This window comes from Marmota flaviventris, chromosome Y (assembly GCF_047511675.1).
Source record: "Marmota flaviventris isolate mMarFla1 chromosome Y, mMarFla1.hap1, whole genome shotgun sequence".
Lineage (NCBI taxonomy): Eukaryota > Metazoa > Chordata > Mammalia > Rodentia > Sciuridae > Marmota > Marmota flaviventris.
This window is the reverse complement of record NC_092519.1, coordinates 11,904,175-11,924,172: the sequence shown is the minus strand read 5'-3', so window position 1 is coordinate 11,924,172 and position 19,998 is coordinate 11,904,175. Positions and strand designations below refer to the sequence as shown.

At 37.8% G+C, this 19,998-nt stretch overlaps 1 protein-coding gene across 1 annotated transcript in view; it reads left to right on the top strand.

The window, feature by feature from the left end:
- The window catches only part of LOC114101485 (collectrin), a 36,668-nt gene that overhangs the window by 12,742 nt on the left and 3,928 nt on the right, over positions 1-19,998 (top strand). Inside the window, exons 4-5 of the mRNA XM_071606991.1 lie at positions 5,860-5,973; positions 11,713-11,907. Coding sequence (XP_071463092.1) covers positions 5,860-5,973; positions 11,713-11,907 — 309 coding nt within the window. The remainder of the gene's footprint in view (positions 1-5,859; positions 5,974-11,712; positions 11,908-19,998) is intronic.

Here is a 19,998-nt window from a genome sequence, read left to right as displayed (position 1 = left end):
ACACATTTCTTCAACTTTATTTCTGTGGCTGACATTTTTTGATCACTGGGTTACTTTTCTATTTATTAAGACATTAGAAGAATCATACCTTTGGACAGAACAATTTTATTGGGAGGATACTTAGTATCCTTCTGTTCAAGAAGATTTCAAATGGCTAAAACTATACACTTTGTATTAGTCTGTTTTGTGTTACTATAATGAAATACCCAAGGCAGGCTACTTTTTTAAAGAAAAGCCATTTATTTTGGCTAATATTTCTGAAGGTGTAAGGTCAGGGACCCATGTCTGGTGATAGCCTTCTTGCTGGCAGTGTCCTAAGGGAGATGGAGATTGTTCATTTGTGTGTGTGTGTGTGTGTGTGTGTGTGTGTGTGGTGTGTTTTGCCTCTGGTCTCTCTACCTGTCCTTATAGAGGCATCAGTATTCAATGACGGGGGCTCCACCCTGATGATTTATATAATCTTAACCACCTCCCAAATGCCCACCTGTAAACACCATCGTTGGGTTAAGAGTCCATCCTCTTAATATCTTAAAGTGGGGATTAAACTTCAGTGTGAGTTTTAGACTGGACAAGACATATTTAAACCATAGCAACCTATTTTCCTAATGTCAATCATGGAGAAGGATAGGTATGCTGTTTCTTAAGATGTTAGGACAGCAGGAAGCATTCTAATAAATATTTCATACATTTGAGTATATAGCAGAGCTAACTTTATAAAACTAGATAGTTATTAAGGGCATTCTTATTCTGATGGGTGTTAATATCTTACATTTTTATAAAGCTCTTTGTTATTTTCAAAGTATGTATGTTATTATTATCTTAAGAACATTTTATTAAAGCATGGCCTAGTTTTTTTTTTCTTGTAAACAAATTGATAGTACTCAGGCAACTTTTAAATATCCTCTTTGTTCTTATATTTGCATTTGTGCATGCATGTGTATGTTATTTAATTTGGAAACTTTTAGATTTTGCTAAAAGGTCACAAAGATCATATAGACAGTCCCATGTTCTCCATTTGGGGAGATTTTTTTCCTCCACTCACCACTGCTCCCAAGGATATTTGGAAATGTCTGGAGATGTTATTGGTTTTCACAATTGAATATGTATTTGATGTTTTCTGCTGTTATGTACCATATAAAACTTGAGACAGCCCCCAAAAGGGTTTCTCAAACCCAACACTATTAACAATGCATCCAGGCCTTATTGTTAATAGTATTAGGGTTGAGAAATCCTGCTCTGGACCCCACTTTGTTTCCCTAATAGTATTTTAAATAACTGTGGTAGATTGATCAAAAGAGAAATTAATATTCATTCAATATTATTACTCAACTATGGATAGTTTTAGTATTTCTCCATTTTTCTAGTTAGGTTCTTTTTTTTTAATCCAGAATCTGCTTCTTCTGATTCTGATCCACTCTGTGACAGTTTCTGTTTTCCTTTTCATGATCTTGAAACTTTTGAAGTTGATGTAGAAGTGTTTCTTACTTGGGTATGGTACTGACCCCACCCACTGAGCATATAGACATGGGATGTGTTAGGGATTATATCTATGGCTGGAGAGTATTTAGAGGGTAGTATTTAGAGGGTGGGGGTGAGAAACAAGCAGCATGATGCAAGTCTCTCTCCCTAACAAGGAGTTTCACAACTAAAATCCTAATAGCACACCCCCACTGGCACACTAAGAGATTAAGCCCTTCTTAGTACTTCATGTATAATGAAATGACTTGTCTCAAATCTAGAAATCGTTAAGTAGTAAATTTCAAAATGAAAGCTTGATTTTTAGAGTTTTAGACTAGGAACTTTTTGTACCTAACAATTACTATCTCACTTGAAAATGGAGGGTTTAATGTTTTCAGCAACAATTTAAATCTTTTGGAAATCTTTATGACTAAATAGATAAAACATTTTCATTGTGTTTGCTGAGGTACTATAATAATCTATGAGTTGTCACCCAATGGGAACACTGAATAAATTTATATAACTTGAATTCATGGTGTGGGATGTAGTTATGCGGACAAAGGAGAGTATTTGGGGTCAGAGGTGCATTGATGGAATTATCTGTGTCCTTCTACTGCTTAATTTTCCTTTTTAGCTCTTGTGCTTCCCCTAAGTGAATGCATGTGTTTACTGGTTGGTTCTCCTCCCTTAGAAAGCAAGGGGCACAGGAAAAGGGGCTTTGTTTACAGCTGTATTCTCTCTCCAATAGGGAATACCATGAAACTCATGTTTGAATAATATGTAGATGGAAAGATCAACACAAACAAGTATTTTTTGATTGTCATAACTGGCAATAGTACTACTGATTTCTAGCGAGTAGAGGCTGAATTTGTTGCTAAACATCCCACAGTGCACAGATCATCCCCACAACTTAGAATTATCTGGCCTAATTGTGCTGAGCTTGAGAAACTCTGGTCTACTTCTTCCTGTGATCTGTGGAATAATGTTCCCTGGATACCATATACCATATTTACATTATCCATCCCCCTATTGATGGCTATTTAGTCATTCTGATTCTTTGCCATGATGAAAAGTGCTGCAGAGAATATTCTCATTATTGTCTGCAAGAGTTTCTGGTAGCTATACTCTCTACTCTAGAAGACACTTCCAAATGCCACTCCAGAGGGGCAGGAACCAATGGCTCCCATGGCACCCCCTGAGATTCCAATTCCATGAATCTGTACCAGAACTTGGTATCATTTGACTTTTAAATTTTAACCAGTTTGAAAAATTTAAAGTAGTTCATTTTCAAAAACAAGCTTTCATTTCCTGGAAATGTAAGGCTAAATATCAGGAATTATTTGTAGCGCAAGTGTTCTACAAAAAATTGATGAAAATATTTGTTCTGTAGCCTAAACCTCCAAAGGTGGAATAATTTTTTGTCCAGCGTGCACCACTTTGTTTTGTTCACATATGTATCTCTGATACATATTATAGAATTATACTTTTTCAGAGAATAAGATTGGCTGTTTCTTGCCAGTAGAGGTCAGTGAAGCTCAATGATTCTCCACCAGTGTGATTTATTTATTTACTTCCCTATCCTTAACCCTAGTAATTATTTGGCACTGGAGATGCTGTTGATTGGCACAGCTGTGGGTGTGCTATTGGCACCTGTTTGTCAGAGGCCAGGGATGCTGCTCAAACCCTCCAATGCACAGGACAGCCCCAACCACCAAGAATGGTATGGCCCCAAATGTCAAAAGTACCAAGTTGGAGAAACCATGCTGTGTGGAGTCCTAGAAAGAAAGCATATGACAATCTCTAGTAAAATAAAACTCTTGTTATTACTACTATATAAAATAAACACAAACACTTAACTAAGCTAACTGAGCCCATAGGGAGAAGGCCACCTTCTCCTCCCAGGGAGAAGGCAGGAGAGGGCTGGCAGGGGAAAGTCCAGGGTTGTGATCTGAGTAGTCTCTTTAGAGTTTGGGCTCCTCAGGGTAGGGAGAGGAGGTCTGGGGGTGGCAGACCTGTCAGGCAGAAGCAGTACGAAGTGAGCTGTTGGCTCAGTGACTCCTGTCAGGTAGAGGGGCCTGTAGGATAAAGGGACTGTGGCTTTGAGTCTCAGAGGAGGGTGGCATGGCTCTGACTCTTAGGAGCCAAGGAGGTGAGCGGGCTGAGTGTGCTCGGGCTCAGCAGGACCCTCCTGGTGTGGCCCCTGGGAAGGGGAGGAAGGCCTAGGCTCCTGGGACAGTGGGGCATCTGCTCCCAGGCCTGCAGCAGGGGCTGTGAGACCATGTCCTGGGCTGGCCTGGGAGCTGGGGCCGGTGGGGCAGGGGCCAGGGGAGGCCCCAGGAAGGCTGGAGGGCAGGCCATGGCTCAGTCTCTTCCTCACAGAGGCAGATGCCCTGGAGCGGACGCTTCTCTTCAGCGGCCCAGGCCTGGGCAGGAAGGAGGGCTCCACTCCGTTTCTGATGACGGGCCTGAAGGCAGATGGTCTGCGCTGTGGGCTCTGCTGCTTCCTCTTGGGCTCAGGTTCCTCAAACCACAGGGGTCCATCAAACTTCCTTTTCCCTTTGTTGCACTGGCTGAGGTACTTCAGCACTGTCTCCTTGGCACAGGGGTCTGGGGCCGGCTGGGACGGTGGGCACCTGTAGAGGCTCCCTAGACCCTCGGGATTCGTTTGGACTTTGAAAGGGCTGTGGGGCCAACCTGGGTCTGGGGCGTGGCGAAGTCTGCGCTTCATGCCTTCGTGGCGGACCTTGGTAAGTTGGGGTGTCAGGAGTAGCCAGAGGGGCAGCCTGTGCGGATTGTACCTCCCAGGCGGGGTGCCCACCGCCCTCCTGCCTCTGGTGTGGTCCCCACTGTGCAGAACCTTGTGGAGGGCTTGGGAGCGATCCCGGGGCTCTGGGTGTCCCAGGGCAGGTTTACAGATGCCAGGGTCCTGGGGGCGGGGGGCAGGCCTGGGCCTCAGAGGTCGGTGCTCCTGGGTGATTCTCCTGGGCCTCAAAGGCCGTGTTGCTAGGGCGGCCTTGCGTGTGCCCAGGTACCTGTGCAGGCGTAGAGTCCCCTGAGAGCGGTGGCGTGGGATCAGTGTCTTTGAGTAGGGATCTGGTTCACAGTGTGTGTGGTCGCAACTTGACAAGAAGCAAGTGATAGTTGAGGCAGGCAAAGCGCGTGGGGTGCCGTTTGCGGGGATCTGGCACCCGCTAGGCTCCTGCCCCATGGACAGGAGGACAGCATGGGGCAGAGTCGCACCTGGGGCACCCCATGCTATCTGGAGCGCAAGGAAAGCTCAAGCCTCTCTCCTCCCCATTGGTGCTCTCAGACACAGCCCTGGGCAGAGGGGCCTGGCACTTGCATTTTCTTTTCTACCAGCCAGGGAGAAAATGAAGGAATTTCTCCAGATAGCTATTTACAGAAGAGTACTCTCAACAGTGTAAAAATGACTATACTAAAATGAAATTCTCTTTTAAAAGAATAACAAATAACTATTTTTTTCCAGTTAAGGTGATTGTTTTGTGTTTGATTTGTATGCAGTGTATATAAATGCCATTTTTTCTTAATTTGCTCTTAAGAAAATGGTGAATGCCATCCAGAATTTATGAGTTAGCACTGTTGATTTTATATGGACTCTCTTATAGTTTTGAGGTTCATGCATCCTCATATAGATAGTCTTTTCTCTAAACACCAATGCCATTTATCTCTTTTCAATTATGGGTAATTCATGTGTATGGAATAGAGTGAGTCACATTGCCATTTTGTAGTTGAAAAGCATGTAACTACAAATCACGTATTCAAAGGCTGCTGGTGAATTGATTATAACACTTAAGTTTGGAGGTCTGTTCAAGGCAATATAAAAGCAACTGTTCCTGAGAACTCTTTCCTCAAAAGTACACGAGGAAGGCACCTCTTGGGATGGTCCCAATGCTCTGATGGGGGGGGGGGGTATGGACAGAAGTTGAGGCAGACAGTGCAAGTAGTGAATCAAGAATAATAAATTGATTCTGATTGAATCTGAGAGGAGGAAGGTAGAATAGACAGGGGGCCAGTAAACTTGATGAGGACATGCCAGAGGCTTCTGTGGTTTAGAGAGGGACCCAGTATTGAGGAAGCAGAGAAGCTTTCAGCTGCTAGATGATAGAGAACAATATCCTTAATGTTCTCCACTGCCTAATTCCTTTTTAATTTTTGTGGCAGATTCCTTCTTAAGAAATGATTCCTGAGTATATGATTTTAAAGCAATGAGAATTTCCTATATAATTTTTTTTTATTAAGTCATTCCTTCAAATGGTAGAAAATAACTTTGCAAATATAACTAAGGTGAGTCATAAAATGGTAATTGCATCAGAAGAAACAGTGTAATGCCATTTGGGATGATATTCTTACGATGTATTTTTTTCTTTCCATTGTCTGCAGAATTTCCCATGTCCTACTTTGCAATGTAACCCAAAGGGTGTCATTCTGGTTTGTGGTTACAGACCCTTCAAAAAATCATACTCTTCCTGCTGTTGAAGTACAGTCGGCCATCAGGTAACTACCCCTAAATATACTTGCTTTTGGTCAGTTGACTTGCTGATTTCATAGATGTGGAAGAGTTCTCATTCTGCCCCATATTTGATTTATTGATTATGTTGTCAAAGATTTCATTTTTGTTAATTTTTATTAGAGATTAGAGGTAGATCATTGGCTCTCATCCAGGAGCAATTCTGTCTCTGAAGAGACCTTTGACAATGTGTGGACACATTTTTCTTGTCGCAACTCGAAGTGGGAGGTGTGCCACCAACATCAAGTAGGCAGAAGCTAGGGATGTTGCCAAACATCTTATGATGCACAGTGCAGCACCCCACACAAAGAGTTATTTGACTTCAAAGTCAATCATGCTATAGTTAAGAAACCTAGGTTTAACCATTAGCTAAGAATGTGTGCTATTGTATGTGTGTATATATATATATATATATATATATATATATATATATATATATATATATATATATAGTAGATGAGCACACAGTATCTTTATTTTTATGTGGTGCTGAGGATGAAACCCAGTGCCTCACACCTGCAAGGCAAGTGCTTTACCACTGAGCTACAGCCCCAGCCCGCTATTGTCTCCTTTTGGCAAGAACCCTTTGTGGCCCTATTCTTTAATGGTACAGGCTGTCCGGAGCCAGAATGCCTAGGTTTTTAATTTTTGGCATTGCCTGTTGATAACTATTGGAATACAGACAAGTTACTCACCTTCTTTTGGCCTTCCTCTCATCATCTGTAAAATGTAATTATGGTACCCCTCTCTCAGAGCTATTGAGGTTAAATAGGTTAAATGATTTAATACATGTAAGGAGGTTTTTAAATTTTTTTTTTAGTTGTATAATGCACACAATACCCTTATTTTACTTATATTTATGTGGTGCTGAGGATCGAACTCAGCACCTCACACGTGCTAGGTGAGCGCTCTACCGCTGAGCCACAACCCCAGCCCACATGTAAGGAGTTTAAGCAACAAATCATACCATTGAATTTTATTTTAAAACCTAGAAAAATATCATCATTTCTTGAGTCTCTGAAGACTTTTCTTTTTCAGTCTTTACCTTTAAAAGATAATTTAACAATAAAGATCATGACTCATGGGCTGGCGTTGTGGCTCAGTGTTAGAGTGCTCGCCTAGCATGTGCGAGACCCTGGATTCAATCCTCAGCACCCCATAAAAATAAATAAATAAAATAAAGATATTGTGTCCAACTAAAAAACGAATATTAAAAAAAGATCATGACTCATACAAATTAAAAATGAATACTATCAAAGGTTTTGTTATCTCCTTAATTAATGAGGGAACTAGTAAGATGTTGAAAGTATTTCACTTTTTTATTTTTTGGTATCAGGAATTAAACTTAACCACTGAGCTGTATCTCAGCCTTTTTATTTTTTATTTTGAGATAGGGTTTCGCTAAGTTGCTTGGGGTCTTGCTAAGTTGCTGAGGCTGGCTTTGAAATTGAGATCCTCCTGCCTTACCCTCCTGAGCTGCTGGGATAACAGGTGTGCATAAGTGTGCCTAGCTCATTGAAACTATTTCAAAGGGGACTTTAAGGAACCACACATATATAGGAATGAAGAATGATGAAATGCATTTACAAATAGATGCATCCATCATTCTATCAGGCAGTTATGGATCATGTTCTACCAGACACAGTTTATTTGATTTTCTATGGACAAAAATCATTTGCATTATGTTAGTTTTCTAGAACTTATAGTTTTGCAAAATAGCTCAAAGACAATATGATGTAGAAATTGCCCCAAAAGATAATACTAAGAAGGAAATTTGGTTAAAAAAAAAGATTGAGTGCTTGGGGTAAAGGTAGGGGAGGATGTTAAATGTTCTCAACTAAATGTCTGTTTCAAAGGTCTTAGCAGGAGAAGCTATTTAGGAGATAGGGATAGTCAATAGAATGATAATTTATGTTAGGAATGAGTAACCTTTTTTGCCCATTTCAAGGGGGCAATTTTTCCTAAGAGTTGCACCCCTTTCCTCCTTGGAATCATAGCAAACATTCAAAAGTGAAACTAATTTTTTACTTTCAAGGAGTAAAGAAATGTAATTTGGTTTTATTTCAATTAATGCACACTTTGTGTGTGTCAGAACATCAAATGCTGCATGTGATTGATGTTGGGCAAAGGTATGTTCGAAAAATAAGTTGAGGAAATAAATTATTTCCACAGAAAGAAAGAACAAAACAAAGTAACCATCCCCACAAAAGTTTTACAAATTGCTGAAATGCATATTATTCTCTTTACCAAGGAGAAATTTCTAGTGAAAGAACTCATTTACTGTCTATAAAATATTAACAATTAAAAAATGAGTATTTAATCAAATACCAAAGATTTTTGTGAATAAATGTCTATTTTTCTTGCTGAAGCAAAAGCACTAAGGATCTATAGCAACAGGAAACGATTGAATCTGTTCTAATAAGGGTCTTTGAACTAAATTATTTTTGCCACTAAGAATACAATTAAGGGGTGGGGTTGTGGCTCAGTGATAGAGTGCTTGCCTAGCATGTGTGAGGCAATGGGTTCGATTCCCAGCACCACAATAAATAAAATAAAGATATTGTGTCCACCAAAAACTAAAAAGTGAATATTAAAAAAGAATACAATTAAAACCCACCCCTTAGGGAGTAATAACTAGCACTATCAAATTTCACGGTAAAAGAGATTTTGTTCAAGTCTTGTGATTGGGAGGGCTTCAGGGAAAATGACAGCACTGTAGTTAAACTAGGCTTCAGTTGATGTGAGGAGGAAGATTGTTTGGGGTAAAGGTAGGGGAAGATGATAAGTGTTCTCAACTAAATGTCTGTTTCAAAGGCCTTAGCAAGAGAAGCTATTTAGGATGTAGGGATGGTCAATAAAATGAGAATTTATGTTAGGAATGAGTAGGGTATGCCAGACTGGAATAAAAATAAAAGAAACAGTGCTAAGAAGGAAGAATAGAGTGGGGGAGGGGAAAGGAGATGGTACCTAGAGAGTAGGAATTTCAGGGCCGAAGAATCTATGTGGCTGGGCAAAATAGTTCTACCTCATATTTACATAACATTTTCTGGTTCATAAGTCATGTCTTATGCATCTGTGGCATTTAATTTTAATGCCAATAATTTTTGAACATAGGCTCATTTTCCTTGTTTTAGAAATGAAGAAACTGGGGATCAAAGAGATTTATTGATTTGCTAAAGCTTTTTAGTGTTTTGGTCAGCTTTTTCATTGCTCTGACAAAAAGGCCTGACAAGAACAATTTTAGAGGAGAAAAAGTTTATTTGGAGGCTCAAGGTTTCAGAGGTCTCAGTCCATAGATAGCTGGCTCCATTCCTCGGGGCTGGAGGTGAGGTGGGACATCACAGGGGAAGAATATGGCAGAGGGAAGCAGCTCACATGATGATCAGGAAGCAGAGAGAGAGACTCCACTTGCCAGATATAAAATATATACTCCAAAGGCACGTCCCCAGTGCCCACCTTCTCCAGCACACCCTACCTGCCTTCAGTTACCACTTGGTTAATCCCTATCAGGGGATTAATTCACTGATTGGGTGAATTAATCAATCAACTGATCAGCTCTCATGATCCAATCATTTCACCTATGAATATTCTTGCTTAGTCTCATACATGAGCTTTCGGGGGATACCTAATATCTAACCCATAACACTATGCTAGAAAGTTTAGAAAGAGTGAAGACTTGACCTAGGCATATTCTTCCATACCTACAGTGGTTTTAAATCTATACTATTTATACCTGTAGAATGATGCAAGGAAAGGGGCAGCCATTCTAAGATGTGTGCTGTTGCTCTTTTGTGAGGATCTGGCCAAATTCAACTCTGGTCCTAGTTGGAGATATCCATGGTGACTGATGCCAATTGGGGACTCCTGTAGTAGAGGAGATTTAATCTGTGTATGAGCCAGAACTTTTATTCAGCCTGAGAGGTGATAGAATACATTTCCAGCCTGGAGTGCAGCAAAGGGTTGACCAACCGGGTAGGTAGAATCAGTGTGCAGAAAAACTTTTCATTATTCTCTGAGTTAGATGTTAGTAGTGGGGTTCATTATTTTGTGGAAAGGTTTGTGGTCCCAAATTATCAATATTTAATTATGAAAAGGAAACCATTTTGTGGTTTGATAAAAACATTTAAATTATCCCTTGCTATAGATTACCTGATTGCCTCAATATAGGGTGTGTGTGTGTGTGTGTGTGTGTGTGTGTGTGTGTGTGTGTTGCTGGGGATTGAACCTAGGGCTTCACACATACTAAGTGGTATTCAACCACTGATCAACACCCCAGATCTCATTATAGATTTTTTTCTTCTTAATTTGCTAAAGAAGGCTTTCTCTGATGGGCTAGTGCTGGTCTGTGGCATTTCTCAAGTCATTACTTATTATCAGGCTCTAGACCTAGGCTGTCCAGTATTGGAACTGCCAGCCAGGTATACCTATCAAACACTTGAACTATAGCTAGTCCAAAATGAGATGCTTGCTAAGTGTAAAATACCAAATTTCTAAGGCAGTATAGAACAAATATTGATTATATTGAATTGTATTTTTGAAATTATATTTTCTTGGATATATTAGACAAAAATACATTATTAAAATTAAATTTACCTGTTTCTTTTTACTTTTTTGGTGAAGCTACTAGGAAACTTTAAGTCACATAAGGTTCATATTATTTTTCTATTTTCCAGGCTGCTGTAAAGGTAGATGAAGTCTATTTGTATAGTGTGAATTCAGTAAAGACCATAACATATCTCCAAGGAATTGTTTCACCTAGTTTGTAATTCCAATTAGAAATTCACTTATTTGTTTTCATTTAAATAAGTCTTTGCTACCAACGCCTTTCTAACTATTGTTACCACCAAAAATACAAGGAAATAAAGGGAAAAGTAACACATTTACCTTTAGATTTTTCTAGGTTTTTGGTTTCCTGAACCACCATTGCCTTTAGTCATACGGAACCACTTGCAGTTTACTGAAGTACTTTACCATGATTCTATTACTGTGCTTACTGCATACTTTGGTCTAAAGAATTCCTGCTTGTCCCTCAAAGCACAGCTCATTCACTATAACATACTTGGTCCTCTCCTGTGCTCCCACTGTGCCCATATTTGCCTCTTTCACAGAACATTTAGCACTGCACTACTGGTGTGGATATACTAATTTGCTACCCTTCAAGAGTGTAAGCTCCTGAGCATTTTTATTTCATATTGTATCTCCAGCACCTAACACAGTTATCTAATACTTAGTAAGTTTTTGGCAAATGTTTGTTGAGTTAATGGAAAGAAATCAAGTTGATGAATCTGAAGACACTCTTGGTTCGTTATTTTTCTGTTCCTGGTTTTCTTCCCATTCTTCTCACTCACCTTTTACATACAGTTTTACCTCATGGGATTGTTGGTATTTATGTAAGCACCTTAAGTAGAGTTCTGTTATTGTAATCTAGAAGCTATTTCTCAGGAAATAAAACATGGTGGGCAGATTGATTTAAAGCGCAGGACTTTTAGTTACTTGTAGGACATTCACAATAATGCAGGTCAGCAGTGTAATAGATGGGCATCTCTGGCAACCAGCACTACAAATTACTAAATGAAACCTCAACACGATTGTCCTTAGCAAAATTTCTAGTCAACCTGAAGTCTCCTGCTAGGAGAATGCTTTGTTTATAGAGATATTTATACTTTGTTTCTAGTGCTTTTTATTGTCTTATTTTTTGCTTGTTTTTGATTATGATTTAATTTTAGAATGAATAGGAACCGGATCAACAATGTCTTCTTTTTGAATGACCAGACTCTGGAATTTTTAAAAATTCCTTCTACTATTGCACCACCCATGGACCCACCTGTTCCCATCTGGATTATTATTTTTGGTGTGATATTTTGTATCGTCATAGTTGCAATTACGCTACTGGTCTTATCAGGGATCCGGCAACGAAGAAGGTAAGCTATTTAATGGGAATGAGTTAAGAAGTATTTGCTTATTTTCTCATGACTTAGAAAAATTAGATTTTCCTCTGGCTGAAGGTAATACCTTAAAGTTGAAAAAATGGTGATTTTTAAAATATCACTTATTCTTTCAGCTTTTTTGTTAAGAGTTCAGTGTCCTTTGCTTAATGAAGCTCCTTCCATTACTTACTTTCTTTCTATTCTATACCATATGAGTATTTCTTATCTGTGTTGTGATTTTCTAAGCTGGATACATGGAATGAAGCAGAGTTCAAGTAGATGGAGTTAATCTTTGGTAGTCATCCACATCCAGATACCAATAGTTCCACAATTCTTTGAATGTCTCCTTACCATGGCTTGCCTCTTCTGGGCCCAGGGCCTACAGGCCACCCTCTATGATATATAGAACTATGTTTCTCATGGTCTTTGAATCAACTCCCTATGTCAGAATCACCCAGAACACTTGTTTGAAATGTAGATTCCTTGGCCCTATCTCAGACTCACTAAATTAGAATTTCTGAAAAGGATTCGTTTCAATGAATATATATATAAGTTTTTCTAATTAGTTTAGAGCTTTCAATTTAACAACCTATATACAGGGTCCTACTTCTTGAGTTCATTCTGGATTCTGGGGCACTCAGAAACCTTGATGTCTAAATTACTGATATTGCTTCAAGAGGGAATTTCATTCCAGCAGGAGAGGTACTGAGGCAGTAGGAAGGAAAGTAGGCAGGATTTCCCAGCATGATGAAAGGAGAAAATGATTTTGTAAGTATCTCTAATCCAGGGGGAAAGATGGGAGATTCCTCGATTCTTCACTGAAACTTTAATACTTCTAAACCTTCCTTTCTGATACTAAGGAAGAGGAATTCTAGTAAGTGGGGATCACAGGAACATGACTTTCAAAAGGGGACATGAGGGATGTGTTTGGACAAATGTTTCGTCTAGATGCTTCTCCAAATGTTTACTACTTTCCATATGTTTTATCCTGGCTACTAACAGAGAGTACGCATTTTCAATCTTACATATTATAATTTTCCACAAACAATAAGTGAAATGTTATGGAATAAATGTGGCATATGTCTATACCTCAAATTAAATGCAAATATTAGAATCAAGTTGCACTTGCTTGCTTTTCTTAATGATTTTGACATGATATGTAATGCAAAAAGGCTTGTTACAAGGTATTTATTTGGTTTTTGTTTTTAGAATACTAAGTAACATTTTTTTGAAATGTTACTTAGTAACATTTCAAATAATGTTTCAAATAATGTTTGAAAACTATGTTTAACATTTTTAAATTTTGCGTTAATTATGAAATGCTATGGTTGGAAACCTAAGTGAATTTGCTTCATCTCCTTGGTTCCCAATTTTCTCACTAGCACCTCCTATAAGGTAGGAGTTAGAAGAATGGATTCTGGAGTTAGACTGCTTAGATTTAAAGTATTTATCTCTCAGATTCTGCCCTTGTATATAACCCATTAACTGTACAATACCAGGAAACACAAACAATGAGTCAGGGAAACTGAATTTGGGAGAATGTGGTTTGTGTTGCTAGAGCCAATCTGTTAAATTTATCTTTACTCTCTGTCCATAGATAACTTTTGTAGAGCAACAGCAAAGTGTACTGGAAATAATTAACTTGATAGGATAAAAGAATTAATACAGCACAGTGCTTAGAGTGGTATCTGCCACACAGTGGGTACTCAATAAATGTTAGCTATCACTATTATTTTATCATCTTGTCATTTTCTAGTCTTTCAGCTAGTTTGTGATGGGATCAGTTATCTTCTTCTGAGCAGATTCTACAGTAATATGATAATTGGGTATGTAGCATCATAATTTGTTGCCTGGGAGAAGTGAGGCTGTTGTTACAATCTTGCCTTCATAAATTCATTTCATGTTCAAACTAGGAAAACAGATGGACAATCTCTTGTGTAAACCTGGAGAGCATCAATAATTAGCAACTATAGTCAGGGCAATTATGACAACCTCCTGGAGATAAATTGTTTGTTGTGTTTTAGGTTTGACACAATCTGTGGTAGGTTTCCCTGGGTAAAATATTGCTTAAGAGATGAGGAGAGGGTACAATTTGAAGTGGAGATAGCCCTGATAGTTGTGATTAAAAACCCATTGTAGGGCTGGGGATGTGACTTAGTGGTTAAGTCACCCTGGGATCAATCCTTGGTACCAAAAAAAATTTTTTTTTTCTTTAATCATGGAACCCAGTGCCCCATGCATGCCAGGCAAGCGCACTACCGCTTGAGCCACATCCCCAACCCCAAGCCCTTAGTCTTTGAGGAAGACATCTAAAGAAATGTTTAACAATCCAATCTATACATTAGAAAATAATGAACATAGTTTGTATGGTCCAAATCTTAAACTTAGAAGACCTGGAGGGACCACAGGGTTATCTAAGTCACTGTTCTTCTTCTATGGAGAAGTGTACCAGAGTCATCTAAGATGTATGCATATTTAAACTTATCATTGAGGAAATGTCTCAAGCAAAGCTATAACAATTCTGCTGGTTTCATCAGTAACAGTATTATATTGATTATTCAGAACAACTGGGTAGAAAGTTTGGACTGCAGTCCAAACCAGGTATACTCAAATACCATCTGTGTCGTTTACATGTATGATCTTGATCAAGTTGCCTAATTTTTGTAAGTCTCAGTTTTTCCATCTGTAATATGGATATAATATCTCACAGGGCTTTCATGAGGATTGAACTATATAAATGTGTATAAAGTACCCAGGATATAGTATCAAGTATTAAATAATTAAATAGTTAAATAAGTAGCAATTATTATTATTATTCAGGATCAGCTTAACCCAGTGCTGTGATTAAGGGGCTCTAGGAAAGGATTTTTTTCCCACATAGATATTGCCATCATACTATAGAAAATTTTCCAGTTCACTGAAACAGTGCCTAGAATTTTATTAGTTAGCAAACAAGCATTTTACTAAAGTATAGTTGAGAAATAAAATTGTATATATTTATGGTATACAGGATAATGTTTTGATGTATTATGAAATGCTTAAATCAAGCTAATTAATGTATCCATTACCTCACATACTTATCATGTTTTGTGATGAGAACTTTTAATATCTACTGTCTTGGCAATTTTGTTAAGTATACAATAGATTATTGTTAACTATAGTCACCATGCTATACAATAGATCTCCCAGACTTATTCATTTTATCTATCTGAAACTTTATATCCTTTGACCAACATCGCCCCATCCCCCCATCCCTAACCCTCCAGCTCCTGGCAACTATCATTCTACTCTCTGCATCTATAAGTTGGACTTTCTTTAGATTCTCATGTATGTGAGATTATGTGGCATTTATCTTTCTGTGCCTGGCTTATTTCATTTAGTATAACTTCCCCTAAGTTCATACACATTGCAAAGGACATGGCTTTCTTTTATACAGGCTGAATAGTATTCCATTGTGTGTGTGTGTGTGTGTGTGTGTGTGTGTGTGTATCACATTGTCTTCATCCATTCACCCACTGATTGCATATTTTGGCTATTGTGAATAATGCTGCAATGAACATGGGAGTGTGGACATTCCTTCAGCATACTGATTTCATTTCCTCAGAATATATACCAGAAGTGGAATTGCTGGATCATATGGTAGTTCTGTTTTTAATTTTTTCAGGAAGACCCATACTTTTTTCCATAATGACTGTACTAATTTACATTCCTACCAACAATGTACAGTGATCCCTTTTTTCCATATCTTGGCCAACACTTGCTATCTTTCCTCTTTTTGGTAAATAGCCACCATAATATGTGAGGTGATATCTCATTGTCATTTTATATTTGCATTACTCTGATGATTAGTGATGTCAAACATTTGTTGGGGGGGGGGGTACTAGGATTGAACCCAGAGGCACTTTACCACTAAATACTTCCCCAGACCTTTTTATTTTTTTATTTTGAGACAGGGTCTTACTAAGTTGCTTAGGAGCTCACTAAATTGCTGAGGCTGGCCTTGAACTTGTAATCCTCCTGCCTCAGCCTCTGTAGTCACTGGGATTGCAAGCGTGTGCCACCACACCTGGCTGAGCACTTTTTTCATATAACTGTTGGCCTTTGTATGTCTTCTTTTGGAAATTATCTATTCAGTTTCTTTATCCATTTTAAATTAAGTTATTTGTTTTCTTGCTGTTGAGTTCCTTATATATTTTGGATATTAGCCCTCTAAGAGATATATTGTTTACAAATCTTTTCTTCAAGTCCACAGGTTGTTTCTTCACTCTGTTGATTGCTTCCTTTGCTGTGCAAAAGGTTTGTAGTTTGACATAATCTCATTTGTCTATTTTTGCTTTTATTACCTGTACTTTTGGGGTCATATTAAAAAATTCATTGCCCAAACAATTGTCATAGAGATTTCTCCTTAAGTTTTCTTCTAATAGTTTTACAATAGTTTTCTTTCTAATAGTTTTTAATACTTTTACATTTAAGACTTTAACCCATTTTGAGATGGTTTTTGTATTTGGTGTGCAATTATAGCCCAATTTAATTATTTTGCATTTGGATAGCCAATTTTCCCAACATTGTTTATTCAAGACCCTGTTCTTTCCCCATTGTGTGTCTTTAGCACCTTTGTTGAACATCAGTTGACCATAAATGTGTGGTTTTATTTTTGTGCTTGCTAGTCTGTTCCATCGGTCTATGTGTCTGTTTTGATGCAAATACCATAAAAAATAAATACATGTCTAAAAATGCAAATGATCCATGAGGTATACTGGTCATTAGAGTAGTGATGAACTGGTTAACAAGCTCTCTCAGGAATCTATGTTTATTTGTAGCATTTTCCAATTTCCTATCAAGGCCAAAACATTCTGAATATTTAGCAGGCAGCCCTTGCTGTCCTATACTTGCCAGCTCCAGCACACCATTACAATTGTCACCTCTTTTGAAACAACTTGAGGAGGTTGCTTCTCTAGTAACATCTAATTGAAAATAGAAGTTTGTGAGAAAAGATTTTTTTCTTTTTACTCTTGGACAACAATTAAGGAGCTATATAGGTGGGAAGGCAGCAAGTATCAACAGTATATACTTTGCAATGGTGTCAATGCTAGGTCTGTGTCTCGCTTTAGCCCAGAAGTAGACATCTTAGTTGTCTGGTCAGCTTTATAATGACAGTGATGGTGATGGTGGTGATGATGATGAAGGTGACTGTGATGATGGTGACAGAGTTGATGGTGTGATGTATGTTTTAATAAGAAGAGCATTTGACCAAGACTCTTGGTTTTGGGTTTCAGTCTCAGGCACTGGCATTTATTAGCTGAGTGACATTGAGCAGATCACGAATTGAAAATGTTAATAATATTTTCTCAGATTGTTAAGTAATGATGAGAGGACAAAATCAGAGAAGACCCATAAATTCTTTATATACTGGAAAGTGCTATATCAATGTAAGTTACCATAAAAAACAGTTATATGAAGTGATAATTTAACTTGCCACTTTATGGAATGTCACAGAATCATAAACACAGCACACTTTTAGACTTACATGTACATAGGGGAGTTGATTTACAAATCCAGTATATAAATAGACTATTATAATGTTAATAATGTTACACCTTAGCTGGATTTAATGTTACAACTGGGTCTTAGAAAGAGACCTTGCCAATTACCTAAATTCAGCCCTCCAGAAACCCAAGCCTAGAGAGGTAAATATATATATATATATATTTTTTTTTTTAAAATTTTTTTGGTAGAGTGCTTGCCTCACATGCACAAGGCCCTGGGTTCAAACCCCAGCACCACCAAAAAAATTATTTTTTTATTGACCATCTATTCTGTGATATGAGCTATAGTTTATATCATGAAAGAAACAAACATTGATAACATGGATGGTTCTTGCCTACAGAGAGATTATAATCTTGCTGTTGGTATCAAAGCCAGGTCAAGGACTTAGGACACAGAATCCTAGCTAATGCTCACAGCTGAACAAAGTCATTAGTAAATTTGTTTGGTTTGTTTCTAGTTTTACTTCTTTCCTGTAAAATCAGCAGTAAATAGAAGTGCATGTGGATTTCCACAAATCTTACTTTTCACTCAGGGAGATGGGGCTCAGTCAACACTTTCATATAGGGGAACTTCACATTCTTATGAAGTTATAATTAAATGAATAAATCATATTTTAAAAGAAGTATAAATAAAATGAGAAATGTCAGAGCTAATTGTTTTCCTTTGCTGTGTTTAAATATACACAACTAATAGGAAACCAATGTAAGTGTGTTTTTAGGGGAACTTGCGAAGACTAAAATAGAATTCTATATCAGCTCTTTTCAGTATTCTTGTTCCATATTGAAAGACAAGTTGCTGTACATATTTGAAATTCAGTTTCTCCATCAGGAATACAGGGATAATAAAAAAATCGTCATAATGTTGCTGTGAGATTTAAATGAACGGATACATACAAAGCAGCTACATAGTCTGATTTCTGCCACATAATAGATACTTATTATTATCATTATTATTGCTATTGCATGGCAAATGTAAAAGAACTTGCCTACAGTCACATAGTTAGAATATTGTGGTACCAGGATTTAAAACCACATAGGCTTGATTCCCAAAGCCTGTCAATCTTATTGGGCTGCAATACCCACTCAAATCATTCTAGTAATATTGATATTTCCTCCAAGCCTGATTATGAGGACAATCCCAATTCCCCAATAATTCTGTCCTGTATGAAAATTTTCAGACATATTTGTCTGTCCTGTATTGCTTTTCTGGTTATTCTTGAACCTCAGCTCTTCAGCTGTGTTTTATTTAAAGTGATACAAAAATACTTTTTCTGCTTTTAGTCATCACTACTTTATTTCAGAACAGAGCAAACCCTGTTCTTCAACCCCACCACCACCCCCACCGGAGCCCTAAGGGCTACCTGAGACTTCTTTTGTCTCCTCCTTCGATTCTTTTCTTTCTGGATTTATCAGAGACATCCACTCTCAAGGCTGCTAAGAGGTAGTTTAGTAATGTTTTTTTTTTTTTTTTTCATTCTCTTCTTGAACCACCTGACATTTCAGGAACAGTGAAAGTCATTAACACTCAATTTTATTTTGCAGGAAAAAGAACTCACATTTTTTTTAGCAGAATATCAAATCAGAATGATCCAGAAAGACAGTTAAGTTTTATTATTCTCAGTATCACTGCACAGGCAGTGAATCAGTTTATTACAGTGCGCACTATGAAATGTAACAAAATACTGTTAGATAACCTTTGAGCTGCTTATCATGTCTACCAGCTAGCAAGTTACTGACATTGCAGTTTGTGAAGCCCTGCAATGCCAAGACTCTGAACAACTAGATCTAAGGTCGCAAAAACCAATAAGTACCTAATTTGCCACTGACACAGCTCAATTGGACAAATTTCCTCAGCAATTTCTCTCAGAAGCTTTTTGTTGGGAAATTATCCTTTTTCTAAGAAAAAAGAAATGTCTCTTCATCTCTTTGCTTCTTCCTTTTCTTTCTTTCCTATTCACTGTGATGCCTGATGGATTATTTTTCCTTCCAGGCTGAGGAGGAGGAGGCAATATTCCTTACTTTGACCTGCACATGTTCAGCTCTCTGCCATTTGTCTTCTAATTCTATAAAAACATCTTTTATTTTTAAAATTGGCAAATAGACACTGGCCGTTCATTATTTCTAAGACTACCATTGCATTGCCACTTACTTCAGAATGCTACATCCACTAAGATTTTTGTAATACAGATTTCAGAACAGAAAATTCAGGATAAAATTTGACTATTTAAAATCCATTGTTATAGAAAATTATCATTCACTCTAACCGCAATGAGGAGAGATTTGGAGACACTTTCTGTGAACTAGGCATTTTTCATTACAATTTATGAATGTACATTTCTTACTAGTATTTAATTTCTCTAAAATCACTCTTCTCTTTTATAAAGCATTAAAAATGAGGAGAAGGAGGATGAGTGAATTTGAAGTCTTTTTTCTTTCATCAGGTTCTTTCCTTTAGGAGACTTGTGTCTCATCCACAGGTAGGCGTTCAAAACATAGTTAAGCAATGTTGGATACTATAAATGGAAGTGATGTGACTGAT